Source organism: Numida meleagris, chromosome Z (genome assembly GCF_002078875.1).
Source record: "Numida meleagris isolate 19003 breed g44 Domestic line chromosome Z, NumMel1.0, whole genome shotgun sequence".
Lineage (NCBI taxonomy): Eukaryota > Metazoa > Chordata > Aves > Galliformes > Numididae > Numida > Numida meleagris.
The window spans coordinates 11,392,271-11,405,418 of record NC_034438.1 but is presented as its reverse complement, the minus strand read 5'-3'; the positions used below and the strand labels follow the sequence as shown (position 1 = coordinate 11,405,418).

At 37.2% G+C, this 13,148-nt stretch overlaps 1 protein-coding gene across 1 annotated transcript in view; it reads right to left on the bottom strand.

Annotated features, from left to right (window-relative positions):
- Nucleotides 1-13,148, bottom strand: part of SLC1A3 (solute carrier family 1 member 3) — a 60,342-nt gene that overhangs the window by 17,246 nt on the left and 29,948 nt on the right. The window contains exon 4 of the mRNA XM_021381070.1: nt 205-409. Within this exon, the coding sequence (XP_021236745.1) occupies nt 205-409 (205 nt within the window). The remainder of the gene's footprint in view (nt 1-204; nt 410-13,148) is intronic.

Below are 13,148 nucleotides of genomic sequence, written 5' to 3'. Positions count from 1 at the left end.
GCTTCTTCCCTTGCAACAGCCTGATTGGAAAATAATACTATGCATTGTAGCATTGTAAATGTTAGAGATATCGGTATTGCATAGCTGAAAGAAATGTAGCTAGTTTGTACAGTCACTATCTGAATTTTTTCACTATACATCACATGTGAATCCAGATATTACTGTTGTCATTGGTACAGAAAATGTGCAATATCATAGCCATACCTGATTAAATCAAGAAAGGCATCTGCTGCTGTCACTTGCACAATTTTGCCTTCTCTGTGCATGTTTTCTTTTGTACCTTTCCCAGGGTGGATGATGACCACAATGATTATACCAATCAATACGGCAATGATCGTAGTACTCATGTAGTAGACTACTGCTCGGACTCCCATCTTTCCTGATGCTTTACTGTCCAGGGCAGCAATTCCTAGTAAATTTAAGCACAAGCACATTCACCTCATGCAGTTGTGAGTAAAGAATATAAAGTCAGCATGATGCAAACAGGTTTGTGGGAATAGTTTTGTGGACCAGTACAAATAAAGCTGTCCAATGTAAGTTGCCCTTTTTTGTATCTCATACTCCCAGTGTTTTCATTTCCTATCCCTAATGCTTGCTTTCACATTTTCCATTATAAGAGCTAATGATTCTGTGCTTTCTTAACTCTTGTTGAAGGCAGATACTATTGGTGTGAAGCAGTGTGGCACTCCCCGTATTCCAGTGAGTCAATACCTACTTTTTCATCAGTCTAGTGGCCATAATTTGAAAAATGTACCTTTGAAATATTCTGCACCTAACTTGTAATGGCTAGAAAAAAAACAGAGTACTTTCAAGAAATGCTGATAATGTTGCTACAACTAAAGTGAGTTATCTTCAACCATTAGTGAATGACCCGAGTTTACTTCTGTTCCAAGCCATGGGAATTTAAATGGATTGAATGCTATTAGCTTGTTTCAGAAAAACCCTCGCTATTTTATGAATAAGCATTTAGAGTCCTTTATAAGCTTTTCAAAACTTGCGACATTAATCCTCATCCTTGGCCGGTCTTAATATGTCTGATCTATAGTGAATACTAGGGTGCTCAATATGGCATCTGCTGAAGTGTTTGTTCCCCAGATTGCACCAACAGGGCTGCACTGTGGTTGTTAAATGAATGCGCTCTCAGCCTCTGAGGAGTGTCTCATGAGCACTGTCAGAAGTGGAAATACTCTTTCTCTTTCCAAACAGGTGCAGGTACTGTTTTTGTCCCTAAAAAGTCCCTTGGTACTTTCTCTTTAAAATTTCAAGTAGTCAGTAACTTTCCAAACTCCATCTGCATGGTTACACTGTCTGTTCCACAACAGTGCTAATGCTTCTTTTCGGAATAGTGCTTTCAAAGTGCAGGATGAAGAAAGACTTGAAACGATCTTCTTCTATAGACCCCTATAAAGCACTACTGGATTCAAACTTCACTGACTGTCCACGTGCATATTTAGGTGTCATTTTTGAACATACAGAATGTGATGAAAGTTATCTATCACAGAGGAGAAAACATTTAAAAGTACAGAAGGATGGTTTGAACATAAATAATACAGAAACGTCAAACCAGAATCACAAACTGGCAGAGCCAAACATTTTCTCATAATATCACTGGATACATTGTACTTCTCTCTGTCTTTTAAATGAGGAAATATATGCTACCAGAGTTACAGTGAGACTCCTCCCGAGAGTCACTGATGTAAATGAGGTCAAGGCTGCATTGTAGGCTCAGATCAAATCTTCAAACTATAAGACCAATCACGTGATTCATTCCCATTCATTTCAGCTAGGGCTTGCCCTGTAATAGCAGAAGCCATTACACCCAGTAAGATTCATATTGACAAAATGATTTGCACCCTTAATTGCTTGATTTATATCTTCCATTGCATCTCTAGTAGAAGAGTGAACTGTTACAAACACAGTAAGAAACTGAAAACAGAAATCCAACATCTGAAGCCCTCAATCCTTTATTCCTTTGCTCAGCTTTCCCATCAGCAAAATTCAATGATAGTATTCATGATAAGTTCACATTTGTAAGTTTTGAAATTTGGTGAGGAAAATGGAAAATGCTGCCAAGAGATAGTTTTACTTTTGTGAACAGGAAGTAAATTCTATAGTTAGGATTGAGGATGGGTAGATGGAGGGTTGCTGTTTTTCCTGATTACTCAAAGTAATGCAAATTCAAGAAAATGCAGGTATAATTAACCAGTTAATAACAACCAGACAATACAGTTAATAATTGCTAGAGTCTTTCAGTCATTCTGCTACTAAGCTGCACAGTGTTTATGTCAGATAGCATTTGTTTGAAATTTTATTTTTAAAGTATAACTATGTATCTGGAAAAGAAGTGCAATTTGAAAAGTGAAAATTAATGCATGCATACTAGTTCAGCCAACTCTATTTTTAGGTGCTTAAATTGCTACTCTATATTTTTACTTGCTACCTCTAAAGTATCAGCAGTGGGCTGTATATCCTTTCTGTTTAGCCAAGATCAGCTTTAAAGTTGCATTACATCTTAAAACATGAACTTAATTTATGTAGATCAGTAAGAAGATTTGGAAATGCACAGATGCTAGCTTGATCAGTTTTCAGTATCCTGCTTTTGCCAGATAGTAGATTCAGGACCAGATGCTGAGCACTGTCAGCCTGCAGGGTTCACAAAGCCTACAGCTTCAACCAGTTCTGATCTTTGTATTCCGCACTGGACACCAGACCGACTCTCCTACACACCGGAAATCACTAGGAATCAGTGTAGGTCATATCTTACCACTGAAGAGTGCTGTGTTGAAGGATTAGAGCTTGTGATCCTACTTCTTTCTCGGACATATTCTGGGATCAAGTGGTGAACCATGTGTGCCTGATATGTCAGGGAGCAAGAGTCATGCTCTTTTCTTTGCGAGTTTCTTTCCAGCTGGGCTTCCTACTATGCACTCTGTCTGTGTCTACACGGCCCCTTATTTTCGGTTGCTTAGCCTCATTTCTGCTCTCACTTATCATATAAATGACTTCTCAGCTTGAAAGTAGGGGACAGCAGTTCATCTCTTCTTGGGTTCTAACTGCTGATGGCATGTATAGCAGGAAACATTCACAGCAGATGGATGGCAGGCACACGTGTGAACAAAAGCTATACGAGGAGGAAGCAAGTTCTTGCCTCAGAGAACCCTTACTGGGGAGCTGCTGGGCAGCTTTCCCTCACACTGGGGTTAATGGGAACCTGAACACCCAGTACCTGCCAGAGCTGAAGCTTCAAAAGCTTCCAGCACACCAACAAGAAGACATCTAAAAAAATACTGAAAATCTGTTTCTAGAACATGAGAAAATGAAGGTTTTTGTTTTCTTTATTTTTTAAGATATTGACGAGATTTCTTAAGAGCTGAATAGGTCTCTGGAAGGGTTCTTAATGGAGAAGCAATAAAGTTTGCTCCAAAGCTTTCATGTGTCACAGACCATTGTATCCTCAGTGTGTCTTTCATAGCCAGCCAGAAAAACTCTCATTGTGCCACGGGAGATGTATGTGCCCCTTTCATCCCACTGCTGCTTCCCTCTCCCCACGGCTGCTGGCTCCCGCACCCTGCAGCCTCCTCTCTTCCCCTCCTTCCCCTTCCCCAAGGGGCCTGGGAAACTCTGCTGGGCTGCTGGTCCCCACGCACAGGGATGCCTTGAAGTTGTCAGGGCAACCCCAAGCACTGCGCCCGTAATTCCTCCTAGCATGTGCGCACGCACAGTGTGAATAGGAACAATTTTTTAAGTGTTGGTGGAGATGAAGGGAGGGCAAGAAAGAAGGGGGCTGGCGTATGTCTGCTAAACTGCAAACAAACCAAAACCCCTGCCTGTTCTCTCTCTTCACCCACTTTTTTCCTCTCTTGAGAAATAAGGGGCAGATCAGTCACACTCTGAATGAAATAAAAATGTTGCAGAGTTCTCCAGAGTGTCTTGTCAATAAGCAAAGAACTGCACTGTTCTTTAAGAAAGGTATTAGAAAAGACAATATTTTAGGGTGTAGGAAAAGCAATGAAAGCAAGTAAGTAGGCTAACTGCAAAAGAAGGAAAAAACAGAGAGAAACAATGGAGGAAAAAGGAAGAAAAATCTAGTTAAGGCAATTCGTTAAATTTTGATTTGTTAATTGAAATTTTAATTTGAATTGTTAAACTGCTCTGATTGTTTGCCTAACTTAATCGTGGTTCTCCAAATTAGTGTGAGCTGATAATGTAGCAGTTTTCTTGAATAGCTACTCTACTACTACTGCTTTTCTTTCAATTATTTTTTTATTATACTTGTGAATCTAAATTATAAAGAATTCTGAAATTTATAAATCTGGAGGTGCTTACATTGATATCAATTTGCTCTACATTGCAAGCAAACTGCACGTAGTCTATCTCTAGTCTTGTATTTTACTACGGCACACTAGCACAGGCAAGATACTGTACTCCTCAGGAAGATCAAAGATAAAATACCCTGATCATATTCTCTTTAGATAATATTTAAATCGGTTACTTTGGAGCTGCTTACTGAAAAAAAATCCAAGGAATTATTTTAAAAGCCAAAAATCGGAGCCTGTGCTTAAAAGTCCAAATTCAGAACACTTCCTCCCTATAATCAGTGCAACCCTAACCCTAACCCTAAAGTCATAACTAATGTGCTATGTAAATCTGAGATTTGAGTTTAAGCCCATACCTACTTTTCCTGTCACCTTAGAGTGACACACCTTTTCCTGTTACCTTAGAGTTTCTGCCTGGTTTGTTTTGTTGTTGCTGTTGGTTGTTTACTTGGTGGTGGCTTTTACTGTTGTTTTGGGTTTGGTTTTGTTCTGTTTTGTTTAGCAAGGAGTAAACATATTCACCATAATGATAACTGGTCAGCAGCTGGTATGACTGAGGTCCTATTTCTGCACATATATATCCCCAGTCAGCAAAGCATACTTGAACTTATATTTGTCCCTAATGTTAATTACTAACAAAGATTATTTGTTGAATCAAGGCCCAAACTAACAGTTTGTAAATGGAATATTTTTCTTTACACACACTGATCCCAAAATGTTTCAAGACTAAGTAGTACACTACTGAAGATCTGGGCAGCTGACAAGATCCCTTTTGCTTTTCCTAAAACAGTCACTGCTTAGGAGTGATCCTAAAGCCTTCAGTGATTTTATCATTTGCCAGAGCAAGCAAGATGCCATTGTTGGAGGGGGCAATGTACACATATATGCATGTGTATAACCTCTGTCCAAAAAAAAAATAAAGTGAACAGCTATTAATTTTCGTGTGAAAAGCCTCTGTTTCTGGAAGCCTTTTGTTGTCCTTTAAAACTTTTGGAAAAAATAGATCTTATATATTTGCTTTCCTATCTAAAATTCTTGTGTTTTGCATAAGAGAATCTATCGCATTGCACAAAATACAATTAACTTTTGGTTACTTTAAAAATACTTGTGACTCACTATGATAAAAAAATTTAAATACATAAGATTATCAGCTCTGAATGAATGTGTACAACAAAATGTACTGTCTGGTCCTCATAAATATTCACTACTGCAAATAAAAAAAATGGAGATTTCTAAGATTGTTTCAATTTTTTTCTTATTCAATACCAATTATTAGAACTGAATTGATAGCAAGATTTTTAGCAAGATGTAGATTTTTGTATAAATTTCCTTTGCATGTTTCAAACTGAGTTTTTAAAAACAGAACATAATGAACAGAACATCTTTTCACTGCTAATTATTTTCCTGTTTATTTTTTAGTCTCTTCATTAGGAAATTGCAGTTGCTTGTTAAAGACTCTTATGGTGGAACAGCAATAATGGCAACTGTTGATTCAGGAGTGTTGCCCTAATTTTGTTTCTTTTAGGTTGTCTTTCACTCTCCTAATGAATCAGTCTTAAAAAGACTACTCCCGACCCCCTACGTCCACTAAGCACTATGTGATGAGTAAACTCTCAGTGTGAGACCCTGAGAACAATCCCTTTTGTGTATGTTGATGAGGATTTGTGGAAATGAATAACACTGTGCAAGCTCATGGTGAAATATCCTGACAGAAAAATTCTAAGGAAAAGCATTAGTTAGGTAAAGACAGCGGCAGTATTGCCTGACTTTAATTAACATGATTAAGTTTTATTCTGATAGCTGCCAAGCGTTCCCAGAAAAGGAAAGTCAACATTTAAAGTTTCGACAGCTGAACCCTATGCAAGATGAGGTCCCAGATTTGTCCAAGCTCCAGGTTATTTCTTCTGGTAAGAAAATAAAATTGAAGGAAAAAAAGCTAAGTATCATTTTCAAAGAATTAAAGTGGTGGTGAAGTTAATTAATATTAAATTAAAACAGATAATAACTTCCTGAAGACACATAAAATTCAAGTCTGAAATATGGCTGTGTCTGCCTTTTTTACAAGAACCAATAGAGCAAGCTGTCCCCAGATCTCAATTTAATTTATTCTTTCATGAATATGGAAATTGAAATAATAAAATTGTATGTTTTAGTATTTTTGCTTTGTCCATTAAGACAATTTGACAAATCTCACAGGAAAATTAGTAATTATATTTGATCCAAAGTTACGTGACTGTGATTAAGCCAAAATGAATAAAGAAAACCATGGCAGGGATGTAGTAATGCAATTTAATGAGCCAATTAAGTGGCCAAGAGGAGCTTCTGAAGGACCAAGCATGCCTCACAGCTTTGTAGTCCAGCCCCATCCCTTGCCACCAGAAAACTATTTACTTTGTTTTTGTGGAATTAGTTTTTCTGTCAATTTTTTTTCTGAATCATCTCAGGATGGTATCAGATAAGCACCAGACCTGGTACAAAGGAAACAGAAGGATAGCATGTCTGGGAGAAGACAGACAGCCTATTTGGTGACAGTTTTCCTTTGCTTTGGGTTGGCTGTACTATTATTAGACTACATCCTCTGCTATGTGGTGGCAGTGCTGCTGAAGCACATTCAGAGTTCCTTGCTTTACCATGCTTATCTTTCAGCTGGCTCTGCTCTCACCACTTTGCAGAACACACAACAAGCACCAGCTGGATGATGAGGAGTGAGCAAAGGCATGGAAAAGAACACCTGGTCTTAGGAGGGCTCTGGAAGGCCTGGGCTAGTGGGATAGTACTGACAAAAAAATCAACATGAAAACAAGCCATTCTGAAGGTATAAAGATGTTCTTGCTACATTTAATAGGAAATACTACTGTGTGAATGAATCAGGAAAATCACAGACGGTAAAAGGAAAGTGGGTCTTGAAAGCATGTGTAAGAGTCCACATAAGCACTTACATGAAGCAATGTGCCATTTTCTGTGGATTCTTCATCAGCACGGCACCGAGAAAGGTTGTGTATGATGCAAACCTAACTATGCCATGCATACTTATTGCTGCTGTTCATACATCATTTGGTTTGAATTATATCTGACAGTGGGCACTGGATACCAACCAGTGACCACTGATGCTGAATCACTCTCCATGATTCTGGAAGGTTTTTCACAGGCAACAGCACGGTGATGCAAACCAAACATCATACTCCTGTTGGTCCAACGCATCATGACAGAAGCAGTATAAAAATATTCTAGCAAACAGGTATGATGTGTTGCTAGCTGCAAATGTATTTCCTCCTTACCTTTCTAACTCTTGTTAAGGGAAAATAGTTAACAACTGACCATGGTTGATTGGCCTGCATCCTCCTGGCTCTTCTAACCACAGTTACGTCATTAGTAGTATGTTTGTGAAACCACAGTAAGATACTGTCAGAACATCATTTGCTGTTAATGGTAGAGGCCCAAGTAAACTCCAGTGGCTTTGCAGTGATTTTTACCTTTCACTTAACCATGAATAATGAAAGACAATTTTTATTGTCATTCATCACTGATACTTACTTCTCTTTCAGCGGAATAAATTTATTTTAACATCATGACTCTCTGCTTAATTTCAGTGCAGCTGAAAACTGTTATCTTGTTTTTTAAAAAATGACAGTAAACTGTCATTGGTGAAAAGTATTAAAGTATTTCCTGGGACATCAAGCATAGTATTCTAATACAGCTGGCAAATACACTGTAATGTCTTGGTCAGTATTTGATTGAGCTTGAAGTTCAAATCAGTTGCTCTTTTTACTTCAGTTGTTTTCATGGTAGGTTATGCCAGTCTTGCACTCCTCTTACTGAGGTTGCTTTCACAGAATTTTTTTACAAATGAAGCACAAAAATCTTCATTTTCTTCCTTTAAGGATCTCCTGACAATGTTAGTCATTGAAGGCTAATGGACGGAAATCAAGAAGCCTCCCAAGACTGTGGTTGTTGCTAAATGACATATAGACATCAGTGTATCACAGTTCCTGCTAAAATAAAATACATAAATAGCAGTGAGATACAGCATTTGTTGTGCATCAGTGATATGTGTATTAGAGAAGAAAACCTCTTGCAGGAATACACTGTACTGTCCTGAAGACTGTCATTGATTTACTGTCAAGGGATACAAGATACCAGAATATGTTTGGGGAAGGACATTTCCTGAAACTCACATCTGCCTGAGAAGAAACCTGCTGTGGGCCTGTTTAGATACCCATTTAACTCTTCAGTTTATTCCATCTTTTGCTCACAGTACTGGAATGTGCCAAACAATATGCTTTTTGAAGGGAAACTAGGGAGTAATTTATCTTCTTTATGTGTGCTAAGCAGAGCAGGAGGGAGAAGCAAGCAGGGATTCACAGCAAGCCATGGAGCAGTGATTAGTAACAGCTGACAGTCTCAAACCAAGACTCTCTTTCTTTGGTTACCTCATTGTAATAACACGGTACAAAGAACTGACTGTATTCAAGCCAAGAATCAGAGACTCAGGAACACAGAAAATAGCAGCTCACATTTTTTTGGTAACAAAACACTGCTACTACCTGCACAGTGCAATTCTAAAAAGACATGATTTCAGGTCCAGACATTTGGACCAAACTTCCCTGGAAATGGAATTCTTCTGTTGGGCATGAAGCCACTCATTTTCTGTATCGTGAGTAAAACAATAAGCACATAAAATTTGCTTAAGGAAAAGCATAATGTAATATGGTAAGTTATGTCAGGTTGATCGTAAAAGGTTCATTGCAGCAGCTGATAATCTAAAACACATTAAGGTACCACAAATCCTACAGGACATGCTATTACAAGACTCAAAAATAAATACACTAGTAACAACTTTCATAGTAACAGACCTCTACTCTGTTCCCCAAGGATGAAAATACCACTTCTCACTTATTCTGAGCATACTGCCAAAAAATAACTACTTTAAACACAAACTATAATGTATCCTGCTAAAATGCCACCGACAAGGATGCCTTTCCCTTCTGAATGATGTTAAGTACATTACTTAGCAATCCATAAAAGCAGTATCTTAAAATACATGCGGAAGCTTTTAATCTGCTAAAACACAGGTCTGAGTTTTGGCAAACTGTGCCTGGAGCACTTCAAAGACAAGTTTTTGTTATGTGCAGAACTAAGTGAGCAATATTCCACAAATGTACAGTCACTGCATAACACATGATGAAACTGTAAACAATTTACTATACTAATGCACTCCTGATCAACTTTAGCTGCTACTGAAAAAAATAGTTTGACATACTTTAACACAGGGATATGAGACTGAAGACATACCTAAAGGAACAGGAGTTAGTGTTTCAGTCTAACATAAAAATGCATTTGCTTTTACAGCTTCAGTATGTAATTGATATCTGAAGAGACACTTCTGTTATTTGCTAAAAAATGAAACGAACATAATTTTAGTGAGGGAGTGGCAAGATCTTAAATATATGTTTAAAAATGACACTGGATTTGGTATATGAGATCGTACCAATCTGTAATTTGTAATAGCTCTACGCTAGAGGCATCACCTTCTCACTCAAGATGTGATCGGGTATTGTTGGCCAGCCAGCTTTTAGCTTCTTTACTAAAATATTCAACAGTGTACTCTATTGCAGTGGTAGTGTCTTTTATTTGGATGACTGTCCACTGAGGTCTGAAGCTGGTTAAGTTCATGCAGCAGCCATGATTTGGAAAGTTTTGCTCAGTTCGATGATACTCAAATAAGATTTGAACTAACGGCAGTATGTTTCTAAAGCGTGTGGTAACAACCTGGCCGTTGGGTTTCTCCTTGTCTTTTAATTTTAGCACAATTTTTAAAACCCTGAGATATCTTACTTCGTTAATTCAGCAATACTAAGGTAACTTTGAAAAGAACTGTGTGACATTGCCTGTAGATATGTGAACAAGACTTGATTTTTGGAGTAATCTGAGGTTACTGCAGCAATTGCCCACTCATTAAAGAATCCTGCATATTTTTGTTGTTGCAGTAGTTACTGTTTATCCCTATTTCTTAATAATCAAAGCTACCCTGTCTTATTTTTAAGAAATCTTGCCAGAGAAAAAAAACACCAATTGGTCCATCTGTGTCCAACCCCAAAGTTATAAATTTTCAGTTTACTTTCAAGCTGCCAGTTCATCTATTTGCTGCAGATTGACCTATTTATCTTCCAAAAACTGTATCTGAACTGCTCATGGAGCTGTTGCTTTCTTTTTTGTCTGTGTTACAAAAACCCTGCTGGTGTTTACATGTTCTTGTAATCCTTTTCATTTATTACATTCCTTTCCATTTGCCAGGCATTTTTTTCTGTTTTTAGTGGTCTGGGTTTTTCTTTTTTCTTTTTTTCCCCAATATTATATATGTTTCCTTCAGCCATTCTTGACTGACCTTCATTTGTTCCCTGATTTTTCTTCTCTCACACCTCATGTATAATTATAATTTCCTTCAAGGTGTAGTGCTATCTGCATTCACTTGAAGCATCATAAGTCAGTTTGAATGGTGCTCCATGCTACTGTTGCTATACCATTGTCTGAACCAATAGAAAAATATCTTAATTGTCTATCTAAAACATTGAAGTCAACAGTTTAGATATAACGCCCTCATGGTTTGGCTAAGTTCTGAAAGACACTGCCACCAAAACCATAATGACTTTGGTGCAATACCTCGGGTAGTGGGGCATCTGTCCTTCTGATAATACAAATAATATGCACTACTAAATGGTGTTATCTGTCTATGTTAGAAATAAATACATATTTGGTCCTTGCTGACTCTCATTACTCTACATCATGATTAGCATTAAAAACTGCAGATCAGTAACTAGTAGGACAATCTGGAGTATTTTTAGCTTATCTTTTTCCAAAGAATCACATTAGCTTGGATTTCGTAATAAAAATTCTGCATATAAATTTTTAAATAATGTCAGTACTTGAATCATCAGTTAATAATGAATCTAAAAACATCCTGAGACTTCCCTTATCAGGTATAACAGCATCTGTCTAAAGAGTTAGGGATTCCATGTAAGCATATTTGAAAAACAGTTGTGTAACATTTTCAAATTTATGAAATAGTAGGCTTTTAGAATATCACCTATAATCCATCAGGTAATCTCTTAATGATAAATAAGTACATTCTAATTCATGAGGTCATGAGCATTTTACCTTTTTTTTACAGACTATAGGAGTAATTAATTATTTAATTCACATCTATCCCAAGGTCTTATTGGGTAAAAAGCAGATGAACGTTAGAGAAGACTTACATATTTTTTTGTGAATTTTAGTTCTGGTAATATGCCATACGTATACTGAGGAGTCTCTAGTTTTGCTGCAAAGAGTCAATTATGCTTCAAATTGCCTTTATACTTTGGACTTTTTTTCATAGTTCAGTAATGATGTTAAGGCTCTTCTGAGAACTTGTTACGAAAGTGTGGGGTTGGAGTTTCATGTGAACAGGCTTTTGTTTTCCTTTTCTTCTCTCCTTTGTTTCAGTGACCTCTTGAACTCTGGGTCACTGATTCAGTTACAGCCTTGCAACATCAAAGCTGTACATATTTTACTTTGTCTTTCTCCACCTTACAGACCGGTAGGAGGCAATGGAAAGAAGTGGAGACTTCCTTTGGAATGCCTGACAGTAGCAACGAGTACTTTTTAATAATATTATTCATCTCTTCTCCAGGATCTCATAGTGCTAAGTGGGGCTGGAAAAGGGTTCTGGCTTCCATAATTTGAGTGCTATACAATTGCCATCTGAGCATCATCTGTTTGCAAGGCAGAGTTGAGGATATAAATATCTATGAGAGGTCTGGGGTACCAAAGAATATATCAGCTGTTTTAAAACTAAACAGATAAAAGAGAAGGGTGTGTTTTTTTTGTTGTTTTTTGGGGGGTTTTCTTTTTTTTTTTTTTTTTTTTGGGGGGTTTTTTTTTTTTTTAGGTTACTGTTTTTTTGGACTGTGATGTTCTACAGAACAGAAGAAAATCCTGTTTACTTTTTAAGGAAAGATTAAACATCCTATCTTGAATTTGAAAACTTTATTTTCTTTATGGATGCAGGTCCTTTGCACAGATTCATTAGTCTTGAGACAGACATTAGCAGGCTTAGTAAGATAACATTCTCAAGCTTTTTTTACTAGATTTTGAGAGTTAGGATGTACTGCAGTTGTAAATAATGGACAGGGCTGATTTTCAGTGCAAGAATGTATTCACTGAAGAAACAGGAATTCATTAAGTGAACTCTTGACCAAAACCTATTGTGTCTCTAGCTCTGAAAAGGAACTATTTTCACTGGAGAGTCTCTGATATTATCAAATATTCAAATCTATGCTAGAAGGGGGTGGTGATTATCAGAATAAAGCAAGCATTTAACTTAGCTAAATGCAAGTAGTGAGAGCTGTTCATGGAGGGAGCATATTAATTCTAGTCCAAATATAGTACTTACAGTACTATACTGTATTTTTCTTTTTCTTATCAACTACCAGTAAAGAGCTATTGGCACAGTTATCTGAAGACAAAAAGGTGTAATTATCAGAAAAAGTGTGACTTCTGTTTAATTCTGAATTACTGAAAACCTGATCCAGATCCTGAAAACACACTGATCTAAGGCAAATTCACGAGTTATGATCCATAAGGTCATTCAAACACTTCAGTGAAGTAATGTGCATTAATATTGCCTAAAGAACTATACTAGAGTCAGTAACTCTAACTACTTAGGAGTTACGACTCATGCTCTCCAAATATTGGAATAACTTAAAAATTGACATTTTGTAGAAGAAATACTTCTGATGTCTGAGTGCTGAGTTTTTGGAATATGCTCAGAATGTACTTTTGAGTTTTTCTTCA